At 35.1% G+C, this 22,181-nt stretch overlaps 2 protein-coding genes across 2 annotated transcripts; one reads left to right on the top strand and one right to left on the bottom strand.

The window, feature by feature from the left end:
• Positions 1–1,352: 1,352 nt before the first annotated feature.
• Positions 1,353–14,814, top strand: LOC131802985 (uncharacterized). The gene is made up of 4 exons (XM_059123830.1): positions 1,353–1,538; positions 1,680–1,776; positions 5,481–5,818; positions 5,881–14,814. The coding sequence occupies exons 1-4, from the start codon at positions 1,368–1,370 to the stop codon at positions 6,433–6,435; spliced, it is 1,161 nt and encodes a 386-aa protein (XP_058979813.1). The 5' UTR covers positions 1,353–1,367; the 3' UTR covers positions 6,436–14,814.
• Positions 14,815–17,579: 2,765 nt separating this feature from the next.
• Positions 17,580–21,744, bottom strand: LOC101892678 (uncharacterized). Its single transcript, XM_005184589.4, has 8 exons — positions 21,657–21,744; positions 21,133–21,593; positions 20,971–21,069; positions 20,574–20,903; positions 20,143–20,508; positions 19,188–19,618; positions 18,045–19,126; positions 17,580–17,977 (listed from the first exon to the last, which is right to left on the bottom strand). The coding sequence occupies exons 2-8, from the start codon at positions 21,184–21,186 to the stop codon at positions 17,799–17,801; spliced, it is 2,541 nt and encodes an 846-aa protein (XP_005184646.2). The 5' UTR covers positions 21,187–21,593; positions 21,657–21,744; the 3' UTR covers positions 17,580–17,798.
• Positions 21,745–22,181: the final 437 nt, after the last annotated feature.

Here is a 22,181-nt window from a genome sequence, read left to right as displayed (position 1 = left end):
CAACACAGACCAAACGAGAGGACGAGAGGTTGGTTGGTTCTACGACAACCAGCACCACCAACAACAATTAGTGACGGCAGCAACAGCAAGCTGCAGCAATCACAGCGACACACGCACCAATACATACCTCCTATAACCCGATACGACGGCGGTAAACATTGTCGAAAAAATTGCTGTGAAAAACATGTCGCCTTCGTCGTAGTATCTCTCATTCGCTTCGGTAGTTCCAACCGCCTCGGTTTAGTATTTTTAAGATTTGTTCCTCCTGCTGGACAAGTTACTGTGTATTGGTGTCCTGAGTGTTCGGGAGAGTGCGTGTGAGTTTTGTCATCTATTTTCCTGTTTATGCGAGAGATTTGTTATCCATCCATTTGTTTATTCTGCAAAGAGAAGAGAGGTGTATTAAAGGATTTTGTTGGCTTTTTGGCCGTCTGCGCCTCTTTGCCATTCATCACCAACACAGCAGCCAACAAACATAACTGTCATCATCACAAACATCACTTGTTAGTTTCGTTTTGTCTTTGGGAGAGGAGAAGTGCCAGAGAGATATGTGATTATTCTCATTGTTACTCACATTGAGAGCAAGAGGAAAAACAGAGAGAGAGTCATTGCTTGACAGTAACAAAGACAAAGTCAGTGATTATTGTTTCCATCATCATCATCATTGAAGGAAGAGAGTGAGAGCGCAGAAGGAAGAGAGTGAGACCGATAGAGAGAGGAGAGTGTGAGTTGATTAATTTATGATGCCCACACAATGAGGAAAATTCATTGTGCCGGAGCGTAACTAAAAATACTACAAGAATACTCACTCAACGTACTCTGTTTTTGTTGTTACTCGCCGTGTCGTATTGCCCGTTACTACTATCGGCAATTGGACATCGTCGGCAACATTTACTCCCGGTATTGGGTTTTAATTCCTACTTCAACTCTTCTTCTTGTTGTTCTTCTTAATCGTCATCATCGTTATCGCCCTCATATCAACATCATCGCCATCATCATCGTCGTCATTATAATCCAACTAACCAGCCAGCCAACCAACCAACCAACCTATCAACCAAAAAACGACGACGACAAACAAGAAGAAGAAGAAGCAGCAGCAGCAGCAAAAGCGAAAAAGCCGAAATAGAGATACAAGAAATTGTCATAGACAAAAGTGTCTGGCTTTTTCTAGGATGTGTATTTAAGGAAAAAATACAGGATTTGCTTTTGGAAAAATTCCGGCGAATATTAAATTTATTAACCCAAAAACGAAATCAAAAATATTCCCCTAAAACAACAACAACAAAACAGGTTTGTCTCACTCTCTCACTAACCGGAAACCTAAAATTTCCATTCATTTATCAAATTTTCCTTGACGTTGGCCAATAATGATAAAGTTTGTCAAACACAAACAGCAGCAGTATTATCTTCAGCAACGACAGCATCAGGACCAGCAACTAATTTCGTCACAACAACAACACCAGGAGTCGTCGTCCACTTCCACCATCTTGTCGTACTCTTCCTCGTATAAATCGGCCAAGAATTTTTTCAAGAAAAAGGTTGTGTTTTATGAACAATTTAATACCTTTCCGATACGTCCTCTGCCCTGCCACCCCGAACTCACCTTTATCATATTTTTTGAATTTGTTTCAATCAAAATTTCGTTATTAACCAAAGTTCTTTTCTCCATTCTCTTGCAGGGCGAATCAAATGACTCGGGTACTGAATCTGATGGCGATATCTTAGATGTGGATACAAAACATCATCAACGTCACTTAGAGTTGGATATGGAAACTAGTAAGTATGAATGCAGCAGTCATAGCCGGTGTTTTGCTACTACGATTTCATTATTCCAAACATGAGAGGCCTTGTTTGTGTCTGATCTATGACCATCTCTTAGTCCTCTGAATTCAAAAAGTTTTTTTCGATTTCATAGTAGTTTGAATTCGTAGGCCTTATATACATAGTCAAGTGTTCTCTATAGTTTTAAGGAAGACTATTTTTAGATCCTCTGCACAAAGAAGACCTTTAACTCAAAAATTAACATCCTATTGCCATCCTCAGAGAGATATTGGATGCAGGGCTGATTACTTGGTCTAATGTCCTTTAAAGACAATATGTAAATAAAACCATCTTCATTGCAGTATCTCTCTTTGAAAAAGCCTCCAGCTTTAGATCATGCGGCTGTGACTGTATGTGGTAATCTATAAATATTATCGATCATAATAAAGAACCCCAAGCGAGGCAGTTTCGAAGGTGCTAGAATATTTTTGTGGGGAGGAACTCGATCAGTTATCTTCACACCTGTTGTGTATTTATGCACTCATTGGCGCCACTCATTTTATATTTTCTTTCTATCATTATACATATAGACTACAGAGAGCATACATCGTTTGAAACGGCGAAATCTGTTTCAGGATATTTCGATTCGTTTTGGGTATGTCCGTCCGTTCGTCTGTCTACCTCTCTAGCTTTTCTGCAAGATAATTCTCGTAGGGAATATCGAATGGGGGGTCTAAACTTTCTACATCGTAATATTTATACCAAACTCCGATCGAGTTCGGAGATGGGCAATCTCGGTCTACTACTTCTGGCACCTTTCCACCAAAAGCCAATATGTTCAAAGAAAATAATGTACCTCATAGAAAACGATCTCCCGATTTTGTTCAAACTTTAAAAATCCTAATATTTTAAAATATCCTTATATATGCTGAGTCAGGTACGAAAATGGGCAATATAGGGCCACTCCTTCTCCAACTCAGGCTAAACATTTTGAATAATTCTTTAAAAAAATATGAAATAAGGTTCTATTTTTTTAAAAATTTGCACATCCCAATATTTCTACCAACTGTGATCTGGTTTGACAATAGGATATTTTTACCCACTCCTTCTAAAACATCCCCCACAAGGGTCAAAGTTTTGAATAATTATATCTCTCATAACATGCGAAACAAGTGAGCAATTGTCTTCAAAGATCGTCCTTGTTCTTCTCGTACTTCCCCTACAAAATGTCAATATTTTGATTAACCACATTTCTATCAGTATTAAATGAAGTGTGAAAATGGCTCCACTTCTGCTAACCTTCTCTCAAAAGTTTAACATTTTCCAAAAAATATACGCATATCAAGTGGAGGAAATTGTTCAAACCTGACATGTCTGTCAGATTCGAAGTGGACAATATTTAGTACTTTCACCGTTAAGGGCCAACATTTCGAGTAGTCCATAACACAGTCTGAGGTTTTACATCTGATGACGGAACCGACCGACCAAAAATTGGTTTTGTAATCAATATGTTCAAAAATGCTATTATTTTTTGTTTCCGGATCATTTCTCTCCCTCTCTGGATACTGATAATTGTAAATTTATCTTCATGGATATCTCGCCTCCCTGGATTATCAAGGTACTTCCAACCGTCATGGGAAAGAAGGTCTTTTTATAAGGTGATAATTTAGAAGGATACGTCCATTGATTCTTCATATACTTTTTCCATAAGGTAGCTCCTTCATTGACAGAAGACGTGCACATTCCACATCTCCACTGACTACGCTGTGAATACAGTGCCTCAAAATTTATGGCGAGTTCTTCATATTCCTCACAACCATCAACAGAGACAATAACCATAACGATTTAACAGGTCACTTATGATGTCGGAAGGGCATACATAGAGGAACGTAGTTATTAAACTGGTTCGGCGATATCATGTCACTCTTGGGAAATATAACTATACTGATTTTGAATTCTTGCTTCTGATTTCCACACACGACTGGCACCCACACATGTAGTTAGCGTTCTGAAACAGGACTGAATAATTTTCCGCATTTGGGGAGGAGAAACCTGGTTGACCCCTTATGTCTCAATAGACTACTTTAGGGCTACGCAATGGAAAATTATTCAGCCCATGGCTATTTGAATGCATGATACCTGTAGACCATGTACATGGGAAGGGGAAGGTCTTACCGGTGCGACAGCATTATGAAACGTATTCCAGGCAATACTTTATTGGGTGTTATAAACATAGCCATGCCAATCACCATCTGGTGGAAAGGCAACCTCCGGTCTAACAAGCAGGACTGAATGATATTTACTCTGACGCGGTTATGTCTTGAGGCAAAACGAACACCGTGTTCAGAGATCATCCCCCTTCGCATCGCAGCTGAAGAGTTCGAACCTGTCCAGATAAACCAGAGTAGTTTTGGCAAAATCAGGATCCGAATGGAGCAGCCGCCTCAACTCGTATTGGGCCCAAATTAACAGCAGAGCGCAGAACACCTGCTCAACATGTGACATAGTGCCACATGACACGCTGCCCCTCATTCATGGCCCAGCTAATCCCACTTATCTAACTCCGGTATTGCCATCGACCCTATCTATACAGGTTGCTTCCTCCGTGAATTTGGAGTTACAAGCAGAACCAGATAGAAAAAAATCATACAAACACAGAACACACAGAATATGTTCTGAAGGAGCCCATCGCCAATTTGAGTACAAATATTGATTTCGTCAGAACAGGAGATGCGATTGTTGGAGCCGTGGAGCTTTTGATTTGCTCAGTCATGCCTCTTTGGTCTTTATCATTAACGAAGTAGCAAATGGTTATTGTCTTCCAAGTTCGTACTAATTATAGACATTAAAACCTCAAGATAATCAATCAAAATGCCGATTATCGGGAGGGCTATACGAAGACGCGGATTGACCTACATACGCGATTTTTGTGTCATATGCTGTAGTACCCATTACGAACTTTAAACTCGACATTGGAAGCAATTCCGTTGAACAATGTCGATAAAATCTTCAAAATACCGAATATTAGGAGGTACCCATATATGGGGCTATACGAAGACCTGGACCTGCATAGAAAATTTTCTGTCATAGGCTGTAGTACCCATTAAGAACTTCAAATACTAAATATGAAACAATTCCGATAAATTAAGTCGTTTAAATCATCAAAATACCGAATATTAGGAGGTAGCCATATGAATATGGGGGCTATACGAAGACCTGGACCTGCATACACAATTTTCTGTCATAGGCTGTAGTACCCATCAAGAACTTCAAATATTAAATATGAATAATGTAGCAAATATCATCAAAATACCGAATATTATATGGGGACTGTACGACCTGGACCTGCATAGACAATTTTCTGTCATAAACTATTTTTTGTCATAGTATCCACTACGAACTTTAAATTCGATACTTCGACAGCAATTCTGATGAACAATGTCGCTAAAATCATCAAAATACCGCCCAATGCTAAGACCCAATTCACACGTGTTAAGTTTAAATATATTGACAATTACTACATCCGACTACCTTATTCCTCATTAAACTCATGTTCCTGTCTGAATTTGGGACCAAGGATGCGTTATTTAACATATTTTAACAACTTATTTACCGAAATTTTAAAAAAAGATAGCCTTATCTCGAACCTCTGCATTGATAAATAAATAAATCAATGAGCCTCTCTTTAATTTTACTAATCGATTTTATTTTTATTGCAGGTTTTAGTTCCTGCACCGATGCAAACTCTCCGACCGATACAATTTGTTCATCAGAATCTTCTGCGATGATGTGTAAATCCCACCTTCAGTACGATCAGCACAGTTCCGAAGAAGAACTTGAAGTTATCAATGGACCCTCGTCTGTAGCGGCTGCTGAGGCGGCGCATGCCGCCAGCAATGTGTTGACAGTGCGTGGCACATCGTCGCTGATATCAGAACGTGGGACTTCATCACTGGATCCCGATGAGTTGCAGGGAGAAGCAGCGGCCTTGAAAAGGTCCAGTTCAACATTAGTAGAGAATCGTAAACGATCACTGGCACACAGTTCCGATGATGATGTGAGTAAATTGATGCCCATTTTTGTATCACATATTTATCTCTTGTCTTTTCTCTTCCTTAGTTACGAAATTTCTTGGAACCGATTTTAACGCCTGTCAACTTTCGCACATCACCGCCTTTGGAGGCTTTCAAGCCGAACCGTAGCCACATGTATCGTTCGACAACGCCACTCATACTGCAGGAGGCACGTTGCGGCATTGAAAATATTAAGTTATGTGATAATAGTGTTAATGATGAAAACGGTGGATCAGCCGTTGGCAACAATGGCGACTCGTCCTCGGCTAATTGTGCCATGGGCACCGAGGAGGAGAATGCCGAAAACAATGAGGGTAGCAGCAGCATTATCAAAATGAAAATGAGCGGTTCGACCAGCAGTCATCACATTTATCAACCTCAAGCCAAGCATAATTTTCATTTTAATAGTTCGCGCAGTAGTCCTGCCTCCACGACTGGTCTCGATGTTGAGGTACGGTCGGTTAGTCCACCGGCGAAACTCTTCCATTGTGCAATATCACCTAGACGCCGACCCATGCGCACACCACACAATTCACAGCGGCTGCAGAGACCGCACAGGCCATGTTTAGATTTTGATAAAATGCAGCAGGTTAGTTTGTAATGTAGCGCCAAATCAAAGACAAAATTTCAGAACAGCAACAACCACAACAACAGCAGCAGCAGCAGTAACAACAAAAACTATCACTATCATCATCGTCGCCACCATCACCACCACCAACACAATCATCATCATCACAGCCACAACCACAATAATAATAATAACAACAACTACCACCAGCATTACTATCAGCAGCAACAACAAACAATGTCAAGCGGGAGAATGTCTTCTTCTTCTACTTTTCATGCTAATATCAATAATACTGAGATAGCAACAACAATAGTACCGGATACCAACTACAACAACTATAATCACAACTATTACTATTTCTACAATACTACAACGTCAGCAGGAGCAACAGCAGCAGCTGGAACCCAATTTGTGGCCACCCATAAAATATCAATAGCAAAAACCACAACAGCAACAACAAGCGAATGTGTACCTAAAATTCTGCAAATGCATACGGATGCAACATCATTATCATCGTCGCCGTCTTCGTTGCCACCACCACCATCATCATCATCATCAACAACAACGCCAGCAGCAGCAACATTTTTTGGAGCAATCACAGAAGAGGTTGGTGTTTGACAACTGCTAGAAGGAAAGTCCACATTTATAAGTGATATCAATTCAAATCAATAATAGGATCCAATGCAAGTAGCATAACCTCAATTCATGTATTTTAAAAGAGTGGCATTTTCAAAATTCATTCCAGTGTCACTGGATATTATTACCAATGATTGGTAAAATGTTCCAGATACTTGGTCTAGCATCATGCCTCGATTTTATGTTGTTAAATTGATGATGATCATTGCATTAATGTGGAATATATTACTAAGTAATATTAGTTCATATTTTTACAAACCTAAATTTGTATAATCTACACATAAGGAAACCCAGAAACCCGGATGCTCTGTTAACGAACAGTCGTATAAGGATTATAACGAAGATCTCTTATAAATTATGATTGGTTGTATTACATTTTCGTTATAACCCCGCCCCGACTGCACATATCTCTCGCAAATCCTTTAATACTTTGAATTCTCTTTGAAATTGTTTCTCCAAAAAATTTATTAATTGTTATTTTTTAAAGAATTGTTTAAAAATAAGTAATACTTATTTCAATGTTTAAGCATAAAATGAATTACAAATCTAATAATTTTAATATATGTAAACATAAACTTACATCTAATAAGGCATTAAAATTTTGATTTAAAACCAAAAGGGAATTTCCAAAATCAAAACGAACGTTGCATAAACGAATCACTGTGATCTACAACTACTATGTGACAAATTTTTGATTTGAAAGCAAAAACTTGAATGGAAAACTTTCGGAGATTTTGTTGGAACATTAAGACCAGACAAGAAAATTTTATAAATATCTTCTTTTCAATGTAAAGAAAATTGAAATTATTTCATTTAATTTTTTTTAGTAAATTATTTTTTTTTGCAAACCTTATATCATAACTATTCAAAATACATATATATTAATAATTAATTAAAATAATTTAATGGAATGTATATGAATAGTTCATTTTGTATCAGTGTTTCAAATGTCAAACGTTATATTACCCTTTTGTATTTTTCGATTTTTAATAACGCTATGAATTTATGAATATCATCTGTGAAATGATGTGTAAATAATAATCCAAGAAGTTAACAGCTTTCGGGGTTGTCTTGTTTATAAAATTTTATAACTTACACATCCTTTCCTTGAAGATAAAATCCTCAGAATATGAAAATATTAAAAACACAGTAACCTCGAAAAGCCCTACTTTTAATTTGTCTCTGTATGTTTGGTATAATTAAATGTTGTCGATTTTTTTAAGTTTAAAACACATTTGAAATCTCACTTTATATATCTTGTCTTTTACCGATTTCCAACTGCTGATCTGATTGCCAAAATGTGATTTAAGCTATTATTAATTATAATTGTGATATTTTTCGATGTGAAATTCTCCAAGAGATTTTGAAATAACATTTTATTGCCTTTGTTTGTTTTAAGTAACATTTAACAAATAACACAATTTGATCTCAATTTATAATATTATATTTTAATAATGTTTTTTTATGTTTGTTTATGCGTACAAAACGTTTCAATGTTTTAAGAACTTCCCATAAGACAATGAGCAAGATGAAACACTATTCGAATGCAAACTTTAGTCGATGCAAGCTTTTTGGTGGAGTTTATATACATTTTATGTGTCTTAGACAATAAAATGAAACAAGTTGAATTTTACTCTTTGAAAATGGTTAAACCCTTTCACGTGTCCCAAAATTTATTTCAACCTGTAACCTGAAGTCGATGTAAAGGGCCTTTGTAGACGAAGGAGGTTGTAGCTAGTCAATGTCTCTTCGACTGGTTGATCAAGCAACAGCCAGCCACTCCTGACTAGTTAATGTGTCATTTCATTCTCGGAAATGTGACTGTAGCTGGGGTACTAACACAGCTTAATGACGCCTGAGTCCATTTAAAACCCATTGTCTATCGACATGTACATGGTTCCATTATTGCGGGAATTTCAGCCCAAAAAATCTTCGACTGATAGATCAAGGTACTGTGAGCCACCTAGGAAGGTACATGAGCCATTTCATTCTATGCAATGTGACTTTGGCCGGAGTTTTAACAAAGAGTTTTAACAAAAACAATTCATGTATCTGTATAATGCTCATAAAGACCTCTACAGTTGGTGGTGCTTTACCTGAGTCCATTTATAACCCCTTGACTATCGAACGGGTCCTTCAATACTACATTTACATTTACTGCGAGAATTTCAGCCTAAAAACTCTTCCCTTCTAGAGGTAGACTAAGTGACTGTGAGCCACAATAGCCAGTTCATGAGTCATTTGATTCTCTGCAATGCGATTGTGTATGGGGATCCTTTATTGTGTCAAGCATCTCTAAAAACCTCATGAATAGCTCTGGATTTTGTGGTGCAATACTTGAGTACATTTAGAACCCCTTGAGTTTTGCATATATAGTAGCGGTTCCTACAATACTACCTTGTTGCATGATTTTCAGCCTGTGAGCCACCCTTGCCAGTTCATGAGTCATTTCATTCTCTGCAATGCAACTGAGTCTGGGGACCTATTAAAGCTTAATTGTGTCACGTACCTCTAAAAGTCGCATGAATAGAACTGGCTTTTGTGGTGCTTGAGTGAGTAACAGTTTCTGCAAAACTACCTTGTAGAAAGAATTTCAGACTGAAAACTCTCATTTTAGACCGCCGGATCATGCGACTGGTATGTCACTCCTAGCTAGTTCATCAGTGATTTCATTTCCTGCAATGTGGCTATGGACGGGGACCAAAAAAGTTAAATTGAGTCCCGTATCACTAAAATGTTCTGGAGTTTGAGGAGCTATATTTGATTACGGTACTCCTATACTACCTTCTTGCTTTCCTTGTTGCGAGAATTTCAGTCATAAAATTCTTTTCTTCGACCTGTGGATCAAGCTTCTATTGAGTCACCCCTAGCTAGTTCATTAATCAGCCATTCCCTTACCTGACCGGGATTCGACCAAAGCTTAATGGAGTCACGCTCTAGTTCTGGAGTACACTGAGAACTTTCCGCAATCAGAAATTCTCTCGATTTTTTATCCACAACTTCCTGTTCAGCGGAAGTTTGTCTGTCAACATATATGTGGTCGCAGGGCTTGTAGTGTTACTCTTAAGATCTCTAACCCACCAGAACCACTTCTATTTGGGCTTCAGTTATAGTTATCCAAAAAGCCAGTCAGGTGGAAACTGCCTTCCCCAATGAGTTATCAATATTCACAGTTCACAGTTCCTTTATGTCCATTTTTCCACAAGGGTATTGTTCGCGTTCGACGCATCCTATAGATTCTATGTTAATCGTAATCCTATGGTAACAATTGTTGGACAATCACCAAAAACTATAAGTATTTGTAGTATGTAGAAAAAGAGGTTCCCGAGGTTGGTTTGTAAAAAAAAAATTGATCTGTGACCCCTTGACCCCTTTTTTTTTCTTCTAATGGATCGTAGAATAGTCCTGCCTGTAATATTGGCCTAAGATTAATTTTCTTGCTTATAAAGTTCATCAGGATTTTTTAAGCTTATCACAAAGTATCGACCTGCAATCGAAATAAAAATTGAATCTGTTTTTCTTTTACAATTTCCTCTTTCCAATGTTCTTTTCGAATAGTGTTTCATCGGAAAGAGTTCGGTTAATGCTACATAACTTGTAAATGATAATAGTAATTGCATAATACACTAGAAATACACATAAATTACGCTCCCCCACATTCACTTTGCATTCAAAAATCATCCAAAAAATACAACTGAACAGAACTGGCCAACTATAACTGCAACAATAAAACAAATTCAAAATCTAAACCGATAACCAAAACAAAACAAAAAACATACATACAATGGAAACAAATATGGAAACCGAATCCAATAACGAAAAGAATGAAATATTTTCAAAATGAAACATTTTAAAATAAAACAAAGAAAAAAACAACAAAAAAACACATTTTTACTTAAGAAAGCATAAGGAATGAAGGAAGAAGGCAGGAAGTAAGATGAAGTAAGAAATAAAAAAAAAACCAAACACCTCTATTCATAAAAAACAACAACAAATAAAAATAACAAATAATTTTATAAAAAACAATACAGAAAATAAAAACTGATATGAGGAAGGAAGTAAGGAAGAATGAATATAAAAAATGGAAAACAAATCATTATTTAAATACAAAAAAAAGAAAAAAAAAACAAAACAAAATCAACCAACAAAACTCTAGAGAAGACAGTCGACAACCAAAACCAACCAACCAACCGATATTTAACGGAACAAGGAATGCAAAACAAACCATAATTACAACAACAATAATAACAACAACAAATGAAATCAATAATAAATTATGCAAAACAAATAAAAAATATTTAGAAACAAAACAAAAAATTAATACTAAAACAAAAGTAACATACAATACGACAACAACAACAAATTTGTTTTTACACAGAAGAAGAAAAATAAAATAACTCATACCAACAACAACAACAAACTAAAATAACAAAACAAAAAAACATATTTTTTCACCATTATATAAAAAAACAGAATAACAGTAATAACAACAACAAAAAACCAAAATATAATCAATAACAATAAACATATATTTCACATACCGACCACCACCACCCATATTCAAAAAAATAAATAAGAAACAAAACAAAAAAAAATTATTACAAATACAACAATATCATCATTATAAACCAAATCCAGAATCATCATCAATAACCAAACACTTACACTCACAAACACACACACAAATCCTATTTTGTCCTCTTTATATTTTTGACTATCCCTGGAAAAGAGGAGCCACAGGTGTTTCAGTTTTTAAATAATTTTTATTTTTTACAACATTGGCTGAATAGTTTTAAAGGACGTTGCAAGGTATCCAAACCAAAAATAACATTACTTTCTACCCTAAAAGTTTTTTTAATTGTGTCCACCCAGGACAAAAAAAAATGTTACCTTCTTAATCGGATAATTTAAATTCCTATTATTTAAGAATATGCTCTGTTCCAAAACCTCCAAGAATGTAAAAATGTTGCCTCGACAGCCGATATTTCCTTTGTGATATCGAAAAAAATATGTAAAAATAATAGTTTCTTGCAGGTTCTGGAAAAGATCCAGAAATAGAAGTCAAAATACAATTTAATTATATTTGTCAAAATGTGTATCATTATCCCCAATATTGGATCCTGGCAATCCATAACTATTCAGCCCTTGTAAAAAAACCTTTCCAACTCCCCCAAAGAATATATTTAATTGTCCTGCTCCTCTATAGAACAAAACTTAAAAAAAACAACACACTAAACCAAAAAAGTCTGTGGTGTCATGCTGATGAACAAAAAAAAACAACATAAAATTACAAATGATAAAAAATATGCCAGAAACTGAAGATGAAAAAGGAGGGAGAGGGCCACAAGATTCAGCCCATTCCCTCCGAAAAGAAATTATGAGGAAGAATTAAAAACAAATAACAAATTATATTTAAATTTTAAGTAGTTGTAAATATTTGTGAAAACAAAATAAAAAACAAACAAACAAATCGAAATAAATAAATATTCAATAAAGGAAAAACAAAGAATGAATGAAAAAAACAACAAACACACAAGAAAATCAATGTAATTCTAATTTGTATTAAAAGAAAAGAAGACGAAACAATTGAGTTATTTTAATATTTTCTAAAACCAAACAAGATTCCCATTTTCTCATACCTTCTCCCATTGAATTATCGGTTCTGTATTTCAATTAGCTTTACAATACAATATATTATTAACTGGAAAATATAAACAATATAACACAATAATCCCAAGCTCTCTTTTATCAAATTGGTTATAATTTTTTATCTCTTGGCAAAAATATAAAAACCATAACTCTGGGCATAAATCCCTTAAAACACCTAATTTAGAATTATTTGCAAATTAAATGGGTAAAGCACAGTGGTATCCAAAAGCCGTATATTAATATTTGATTTATAAACATTTAATAAAGTGAAACAGAAGGAGATTTTAGGCCACAGTTTGACAAGTTTTCTGCCTGGAATCTGTCAAAAAAGAAGAAACAAAAAATATATTTAATAATTTACACGTCAAAATTTTTATTTAAAAATTGTGTTTTGACAGCAAGAGAATACAAAATACCAACTGAGTGACACACGAAACCAAAAGCGGCCTTTTGAAAACAAAAGCGGCCAATATTATCCTCTTAATTTTTTGTAAAATTCGTCCGATAACGACCACTCCTTGCTCATTTTCGAAGAAAAATGGCCCAATGATGCCTCTAGGACAAACAGTGACTAGTTTTGGGTACATAGGCTTTTCAATGAAGGCATGCGGATTTCCTGTGACCCAAATGCGACAATTTAGCTGACTTACTTACGAAACCGTTTATATATATCAGATAAATATATCTTCTGAGCAAAAATCGTGGTTGTTTTAAGGAAAATCTTCAAGTATCTTCTGAATAAAAATTTTGGATTTTTAGTGGAAAAAATGAAAGACATCCCGACCAGACATGTGTTTTTTCGTGGGGAAAAGGGTTAAACGTACCTCCTCACCATAAATCGTGGACTTTTTAAGAAGTTTTTCTAGTAATATACCTTCTGTGTAAAAATCGTGGATTTTTAAAAAAAAACTTCAAGCATCTTAAAGAAAAAAGTTGAAATTCCACTCTCTCTAAAGTCAAACAATCTTGGAGAACTTCGTTGGGATTTCTCGCAGAGTCCTTAGCTACATAATGCACTCTGCACTGTCGCTTTTAGGGTGTCCAACCATGACCTGATTCTAGCTCCCATTTTAAGTCTATTAAGGAATGACCACGTCATTAAAGTCCCTTTTTAAGTCTGCAGGAAGTGGTTATGTCTAGGGAAATTTGGCGCTTTCCTTGGGAGAAGTCATTTTCAGCTCTTAACTCTAAATGTTTCAGTGGCCTCTTTCTTTTCAGAAACTGTTTCCTTCTTCGAAACACAACTGGCCAGAGGTTCGTTATACCAGTTCATCTTGGCCCCTTTTTTAAAGAAAAGTTCTATAAAAAATGCCACAAATTCAAAGTTCTGGAGACCGTGAGTCGTTCTATTCCGTTCGTCAGTATTTTTATTGGAATGACCAGGTACACAATGCAAATGGAAAATTGTTTGCAGGTTAACCAAAACTAATTAAAATTTCTTCTTACGTTTAATTTTGATATTCAATGCCTTGAATATCCGACTGATTATTCTCATAGATAGGTTGTCATTCCTGCTAGCTTAGTTCGCTTTATTTATCAGTTCTGCTGACAAATTCTTCCAATCGCTATAGAAAAATTATATTTGTATTGAATAGAAAAAATTTCACAAATTTTAATTTTTTGGTTTGATTTCTGTTCGAAATGTTAATAAATTTTGAGTAAAAATGGTAAGCAGCGAAAAAACTTCTCGAGATTTATACAAAAAAGTTTATATTCTCCCAATTTCTATATTTTTTCACCCTAAAAGTATTTTTGATAAAAATGAGAAATGCAACTCCAGTTTCTTCACTTGTCTTGACATAATTTCGTTAAGAAATTGGAGAGGGCTCCAAGTCCATTTATGTTCCGAGTTTTTATATCCTATCTAACTTTCCATTTCATTATTCAATTTATAAGGGGCTAACCCTAAAACTGTTATGGAAACAATTTATTATTATGACCCTTAATTATTTTATTAAGTAATTTGGCATTTCACAGATTTTTACCGTTTTATTTCTGGTTTTATAAAAACCCAGGACTCTATACCTTGTTGCTTCAAAATAATTTGGAGATTCTGTTTTCAATTTCAGTGTACTCTGAACCCACTGTGCTGTACCATTGCTCCATAATATTTTTTGTCTTTTTTTTTTAATAAATTTATAAACCACATATATTACTTGCCAAAACAAAAACAACCTTTGTCACAAATCCATTTCCCAGCAGAACAAAAAAGAAATCCCACACATAGACCCACCACCTTTTGCAAACCCAAAGAAATATTAAACAAAAATAATAAAAAAAACAACATCAACAACAAATCAAATCCCCTCACCAGAGTACGAGTATATCATTGTAACATTTTTAAATTTAAGTGTAACGGAACAAAATCCAAATAAAACCAAGGACTCTCTATATTAAAGAAAATCCCAAAACAAAACAACCACAAAAAACTATTATACATTATTACATTATCCCATATGTCAGCAGCAGCAGCAGAACCCCCCTAACCTAACAATATTCTAACAATAACCAGGCATAATTATTTGCAAATTAATAAGAAAAAAAGATATTTTTAATAAAACAGATATTTAAAAGAAAAAATCAGAAAAAAAAAACAATTTTTTTCAATTTCAGTTGACCACCACAAACAACAACAAAACAGGCAACCAAAACCCATTTTCTTCATCCACATACCAAAAATACAAAAACACATGAAACGCCCACAAAACAACAACAACAAAACATTGAATTTCATTGACTGAATTAACAAAAATAATAAAAAATCAACAAAAATTAAAAAAACAAAGACGAAACCAACAACAAGTTTAAAACGTAGATTTTAAGTCTTAACAAAAGAAAAACAAAACAAATAAAACAAGGATGATGAGAAAGCGAAAAAAACAAGAAAACAAACAAAAAATTATATATAAAAAAAATAATAAATTATAATAATTGTAAAACAAACAAAAAATAATGTGTGAAACAAAGGAAAAAACAAAACAAGAAAAAAAAATAATATTTGAAATAAAAAAAGAAAAACAAAAAGGAAACTCTCATCTACATTGTACATATAATTAAGTACAAGTGCAAATAATAAAGGAAGCTCTGCAATAGCGAAAAAAATCCAAAAAAAAAAACAGTTGTTTTATTTATTTGTAGAATGGATAAATTTTATTTTTTCCAATATTTAATAAAATGTCTTCAAACACTTTAGATAAAATTAAAAACCGAAGGAATATGCTCGAATTAATCACTTTTACAACACTGATTCAAAATCTGTCCACAACGCCATCTATTGATGGAAATTATTCCTGACAGCCGAATAGTTTTTGATTTCCATCTTTGAAAATCTATTACGTTCCAATAAGTTTAGTCAGAAAACTAATACAGCTCAAAAGATTCAAACTTCTGATAGTTATTATGAAACCGCATTTAAAACACATTTCAGGTAAAATTTAAAAAATTGTATTTTAAACTAAATTTTCGTTTTTTTTTTTTTTTTCAAATACTTTCCATCTTTCCTAAGGCAACAATACCGCGTAAATATCCTTAAACATTTTTAAGTTTTGACAAAAAAAAAAACTATTTTTTTAGAACATGGAGAGACAATAAATGACGCTGGGTCATAGACTAATGAATACGTAGATATCGAAATGGGGATTTTGTTTTTTTTTTTTTTTTTTTGCATATTCACCATGTCGTTTGAGCCAGTCGACATATTCGAATTGTACTGTTTAATAGGATATTTTTCGATGCCATCATATATATATATAATCAGACACCCAGATGTAATAATGAACCAGTGGAGGGTATACCACTTTGAAATATTTCACATTTTTTTGACGTAGAGCTTCAAAATTAGGCAGAACAATTTGTATTGTGCCTAGGATGATTGGTATTGAAAATGAGATATATCGGTCCACGTTTTGTTATAGCCACCATATGATGGTACCTCCCGATATTCGGTATTTTTATGATTTTCACCACATTTTTTCACGTATTTGTCCAAAATTGGTATTTGTGGGTCATGATGGTTTTTGGCTCCGGTGGTGAAAAATTGTATGTATGGGTCCACGTTTTTGTGTAGCCCCCATATAACGGTACCTTCAGATATTCGGTATTTTTATGGTTTTTGTCACATTTTTTTCACGGATTTGTCTAAAAATTGGTATTTGTAGTGCGTAATGGGTTCCAGCTCCGATGACAGAACATCGAATATTTAGGTCCACGTTTTCGCAAAGCGCACATATTACGATACCCACCGATATTCGGTATTTTGATAATATTTTGATAATACCCACGAAACTATTTCAAATTTTGGCATTTAAGAAGATTGGGTAGATAACAAACCTTGAATTATAAAATTGTCTATTGAGGTTCCCGTTTTAGTATGACCCCCATATAACGGGCTCACCCACTTTATGGCCTTTTTCTCTTGAACAAATTTAACAGCATTATCCAATTCAGAATTCATATACTTTTATATAAAAATGTTTTCCTTACCCAATGGGTGAGGGTATTAAAACCTCGGTTCGGCCGAATTTTTGATTTTTGTTTTTTACTTGTTGCCATTAGTTTTTAAAATATTTTAGATTTCAGTGACTTCAGTATTCTCAGTCATACTCCTGACGCGACATAGACGACATTTGCTGATGCGAATTTTTTCCAAGATAAACTGTGAGAGCAATCCTTCGTTTGTATACTTATTAGTCTATGGCTGGAATAGAATATTATCTAGTGTTGTAAACCATAATAACATTGTTGCGCCCCAAAATATGCTTTAAATGTTTAATTTTTAATTATCATAATGCCTTTGATGCTCACAGATTTGAGGAAAATTTAAACGAATATTTTCACCAATTTTTTTTTAAAATAAAAAATACCCCAAATCAATAATTGTCTCAAAACCGAAATTATGCTAAAAATAAATATTATTTATTTAGTTTCTTTATAAAATATAAAATTTTATCTGATCTTAGACTACTAATGATAAAATCATACAATTATGTGAGGCCTAGTTGCGTTGATTTAGGCTAATACTACATTTAAAACTTCTACAACATACATACATAACTATGTAAAATAAAACTATAAAAATAAAAAATAAAATTAAAATGGTTAACTGAAAATGACTATGTGGTGGGAGGCGATGTAATAATAGTCTTGTTAGGCGGCGCTGGAGTATTCAATTCTTTTGCAACAGCATTTTCTTTCTGCTTTTGATTGCGTTCATGGACGCGCAGATGGCGTCGTAAATCACCATAGACACGGAACTTTTTCGAACAAATATCGCACTCATAGGGTTTTTCACCTGAGAAAAAAAAAGAAAAATCAACATTCAACAATAAATTTAATTTTAATTAATTTCTCAAACCTACCTGTATGAATTTTACGATGATTTTGTAAATATGTTGATGCCCGAAAACTTTTTGTACAAAATTCACACTTGTAATTACGCTCACTGGTGTGAATACGCAAATGTACCACCAAAGAATATTTCCTGGAAAATGACTTTCCGCAAAATTCACACTGATGATTCTTTAAATTGCTATGTATCGATATGGTATGGTATTTGAGATCACCCCATTGTCGAAATTTTCGATTACAGTGTTCACACTCGAATGGCTTATCACCGGTATGGGTTCGAGTATGGGCCTTTAGGGCACCAACAGCGAAAAATGATTTGCCACAGATATCACATTGATGGGGCCTCAACCCCGAATGGGTACGATGATGATATTTTAGGGCATTACAAGAGTTAAAAACTCGTTGACATTTATTGCAAACATAACGTTTTCGTTTAGTTGTACCATCTTCTGCACTTTCTCCATCCTCATCTTCGCCATTGCCTTCAGCCACAAATTCACTGCCATCATCAGTTTCCTCACCCTCCCCCTTGGCTTGATGCTCGTTTTCATTATTCGAATTAGGTGAAAGAGATCGAAAATCATCACTGTTACCGTTATCATAATCCTGATCATCGATCACATTATGGGAAACCATTTGAATATTTTCCCTTTGGTAGGCAGGTGGAATATCGGGATTATTATTTTCAATTTTTATGTGTTGAGATTGTATCAGGTCAATATTATTGCCAAGTGTATGGTGAGGGATATGCGGTTGTTGCTGTTGCTGTGGTGGGGGTATTGCAATTTGCTGCGGCGCCGGTACTACTGGAATTGAAGGCTGTGGTGCTGGTGTTTCATGACTATTGTTCATACCATCATTTGTCTCGGGAAATTGTAATCTTAAATCGGTTGGATGATGTAGAACCTGTTGTGTAGGTTCCAGCAAATCTTTTGGCATTATTTTCCCCACCACCACTCCCATATGATGATTATCTTGTGGCACCACCGTTGTTGGTTCCGAATTCAACATGGGAGCAAATTGCCCCGAAAACAATACATCACAGAAAGGTTTGCCCTTAGTGTCAATGCCATTGAAGCAGTTATTATTGAACCTACAAGAGAAAGGAATCAGTATTTATTTCAAAAATGAAGAACGCATAAAAGACAATTTACCAATGTGGCCGCACGCCATTTGAGTTTGGTGCCATTAAATCCATTGCATCGCAGGTGTCCTCAATGAGTACCTTATCCCTAATGCCTTCCAGCATATCTTCCGGATCACTGAATTCTTCGGAATTCACTAGGTTTTGTGAAGGCTGCTGATGTGTTTGAGGTTGCTGTTGTACTGCTTGCACCTGTGACTGATGGTGGTGCTGTTGTTGTTGATGATGATGATGCTGATGTTGTTGTTGTTGCAATGTTTGGGTTGGGTGATTATCATATGTAGTGTTGTAGACCACTTTCATATCGACGACACGTTCAACATGCGTCTGCATATTCATATCAACCACCACCCTACGATCGGTATCAACAACTGTATCGGTTTGTGTGAAATTCTCAAATGGAAAGTGCACATCTTGGAAGACTTGATCAAGTCCATCAGTCTGAAAATAAGTGGAAAAATGTTGTGAATTATTTTAATTAATTACAAAGACATATTAACTATAAGACATAAACATGAAAATCGTGGAGTTTTTATCAGCCCCTATGTACTTTCATGCCTAGCAGATGACCTATTAAAACCCTAATTGGTTAAACGAGGTTCTTCCATAAATTTCATTCATAAATAGATGCTGTCTATGTAACTATCCATAAATCCTAAGTACTACAATAAATCATTTTCTTGAGAAAATTTATAATTCCCAACAAAGGCCAGAAAAGTTCCGCTATTGCGTTTTTTTAATTTGCTTCTCTAAATGTAATTATAATCAGGGGCACTAGAGCTTCATATACCAATTATACCCATATTGCCTTTTTTGGTCTTACAAACACTGGATATATAACAGATACTAACGGTACTTTAGAAGCCCATAACTCAGAACTTCCTTAGGAAAACAATTACGTGGTTGTACGCAGTACCCCAAGGTGTATCCGTGGCAAAATTTTCTAATGGAACTACATAATTTACCTTTTTATCTATGGTACAAAGATTGGAGGCGGCCTCACTTTTTTCCGGACCCAAGGCATCGAGAGAAGTTTTCATTGCTACGAGTATATTGTCGGGCGTTGATGGCTCATAGTGCTGCTTAAGATGAGAGAAAAAATCCAATTGTGAACAAGTAACGTGACAACAAAGTTCACAGCGAAATTGTTGCACTGCACCGCTAACCACCATTTGAGGTAATTTATGGTCCTCCAGAGGAACATTCAATTGTAGGTCATCAACATCCGAGTGATTGATTTTCAATTTGCGGGATATACGTTTTTTGTGGGGCAACACTTTGCGTGAATCAAAACGTGATATGTCACAGTCATCATCGACAATGGAACCATCCTGAAGAAAAGACGATTTGAAAGATAAACAAAACATCTATTGGTGATACCTTTCAAAAGACTTACGTCCATGGATACACCGGTACCATTTAAAAGTAATTCTTGCACAACTTTGTCGCCACCAACTTCCACATTTCCCACTCCATCGGCTGTGGTATAGGACTTAGTGACGGGCATCAAAAAATCACTGTCTAAAGGCAGAAATGTGGGTGATTTACGTTGTTCATTGGAATGGTGGTGATGATGATCTTCCGCGGCCACAGGAAATAACTGAGCATTGTGAAAGTGTAAATCAGGTGGAAGTGCATCCGCACCATTATGGGGACCATTAGACACCACTGCCTTTGGAAAATTCATTAAATCCATAATAAAATGATCTGGAGGTAATAGGCCAGCCTAAAGGAATGAATTTAAAAAAATTAATAAAAAATGTGCATGATTAATAACACAATTAATGACTCACATGATCCATAAACTCTGGATCCTTGCGCTGCATCATGTGATCGATGGTGTCCATATTATTGTGAGGCTCTTTGTGTATATATTTACGTTTAAGAAGCTCCTGTAATAAATGATAAAACGTAATTAAAATTAATATTCCATTGCGATCTATAGTTGCTCTTACCATTTCATTTGCTTTACAATGGTCCTCGAAGCCATTGTAATCATTTAATTCCATTTCCGCAGTCACCAGCTTTCCCAATTATAGCCACTTTAGGTCGAATATCTCAAGAAGAAAAAGTTCTCAAAATCCAAGTGGTGGCGTTAAGCCAGGCACAACGTTTATTGAAGTTTCATGAAACAGATAAAGATATTCTTCCAGCTGTTGGGTGATACAGGATCCAGCACAGAGACAATTGAGCAATCATCAGCCACTTGATTCGAAATTAAACGAGACTAATAAACAATCTTTTGAGGTGGGCGAGAATGCTTCCCTCAAATCTTTCCTGATTTGTTGTGCAAATGTGTCCACTTTGCTGCAGATTTGTAATTTCCTCGATATCCAAATACTCTGTGAAATATTTATTGACCTCTGGCTTGTAAAAAATTTAAAAGTCCTCCATATATCTGTCGATTTTCTATTAACTTTTCAGGTGTCACGGGTAATTTGTGTTTTCTTCAATTTCTATTTCTTTTACCATTCTTTACCTGCTTGCTTGTCCCTTGTGTCCCTTGTCAAAGAATGCCGAAAGAAAAACAAAGCAAAAAATCGTGATAAAGACAGAAATCAAAGCAAAAACAACAATTGCTAAAGAGTTGTAGAAGATCGAAAAATTCGATCGAAAGGGTTCTAGAAATACAATTTTGTCCCAACATAACAGCTGTTTGTTCACTGTAGAAATGAATGTGGAATATTGTGTGCAAACATATGTTCACTAACGGACGAAGGGATTAGTGTCATAGAAGTGAGCCATTTGAGCAGAAAAAAAAATACATTATCACATCGTTCTTTCTTGTTTCCTTAAATGTTAACTAAATTACGCATTTATTTAATTTTTACTTCTGCGTAAAAATACAACTCTAGAAAAAATTATCAAACCACAAAAAGAAAACTGACACAAGATGACGTCAATGTCAAAACGAGGAAAATCGAGAAAATAAGTAATGCCAACTATGTTTCTTGTAAACAATCGCGTTATATGTGCTATTAACCTTTAAATTCTGAGGTGACAT

This window comes from Musca domestica, unplaced genomic scaffold (genome assembly GCF_030504385.1).
Source record: "Musca domestica strain aabys unplaced genomic scaffold, Musca_domestica.polishedcontigs.V.1.1 250, whole genome shotgun sequence".
Lineage (NCBI taxonomy): Eukaryota > Metazoa > Arthropoda > Insecta > Diptera > Muscidae > Musca > Musca domestica.
The sequence above is the reverse complement of the archived record's forward strand: the minus strand, read 5'-3'. Positions and strand labels throughout refer to the sequence as shown.

Coding starts and splice junctions, on each gene's coding strand:
- LOC131802985 (XM_059123830.1), top strand. CDS start 1,368: ATGATAAAGTTTGTCAAACACAAACAGCAGCAGTATTATCTTCAGCAA. Junction 1,539..1,679: donor AGAATTTTTTCAAGAAAAAG/GTTGTGTTTTAT, acceptor ATTCTCTTGCAG/GGCGAATCAAATGACTCGGG. Junction 5,819..5,880: donor CACACAGTTCCGATGATGAT/GTGAGTAAATTG, acceptor TCTCTTCCTTAG/TTACGAAATTTCTTGGAACC.
- LOC101892678 (XM_005184589.4), bottom strand. CDS start 21,186: ATGGAATTAAATGATTACAATGGCTTCGAGGACCATTGTAAAGCAAAT. Junction 19,127..19,187: donor AATGGCGTGCGGCCACATTG/GTAAATTGTCTT, acceptor TTTCTCTTGTAG/GTTCAATAATAACTGCTTCA. Junction 17,978..18,044: donor TCATCGTAAAATTCATACAG/GTAGGTTTGAGA, acceptor TTTTTTTCTCAG/GTGAAAAACCCTATGAGTGC.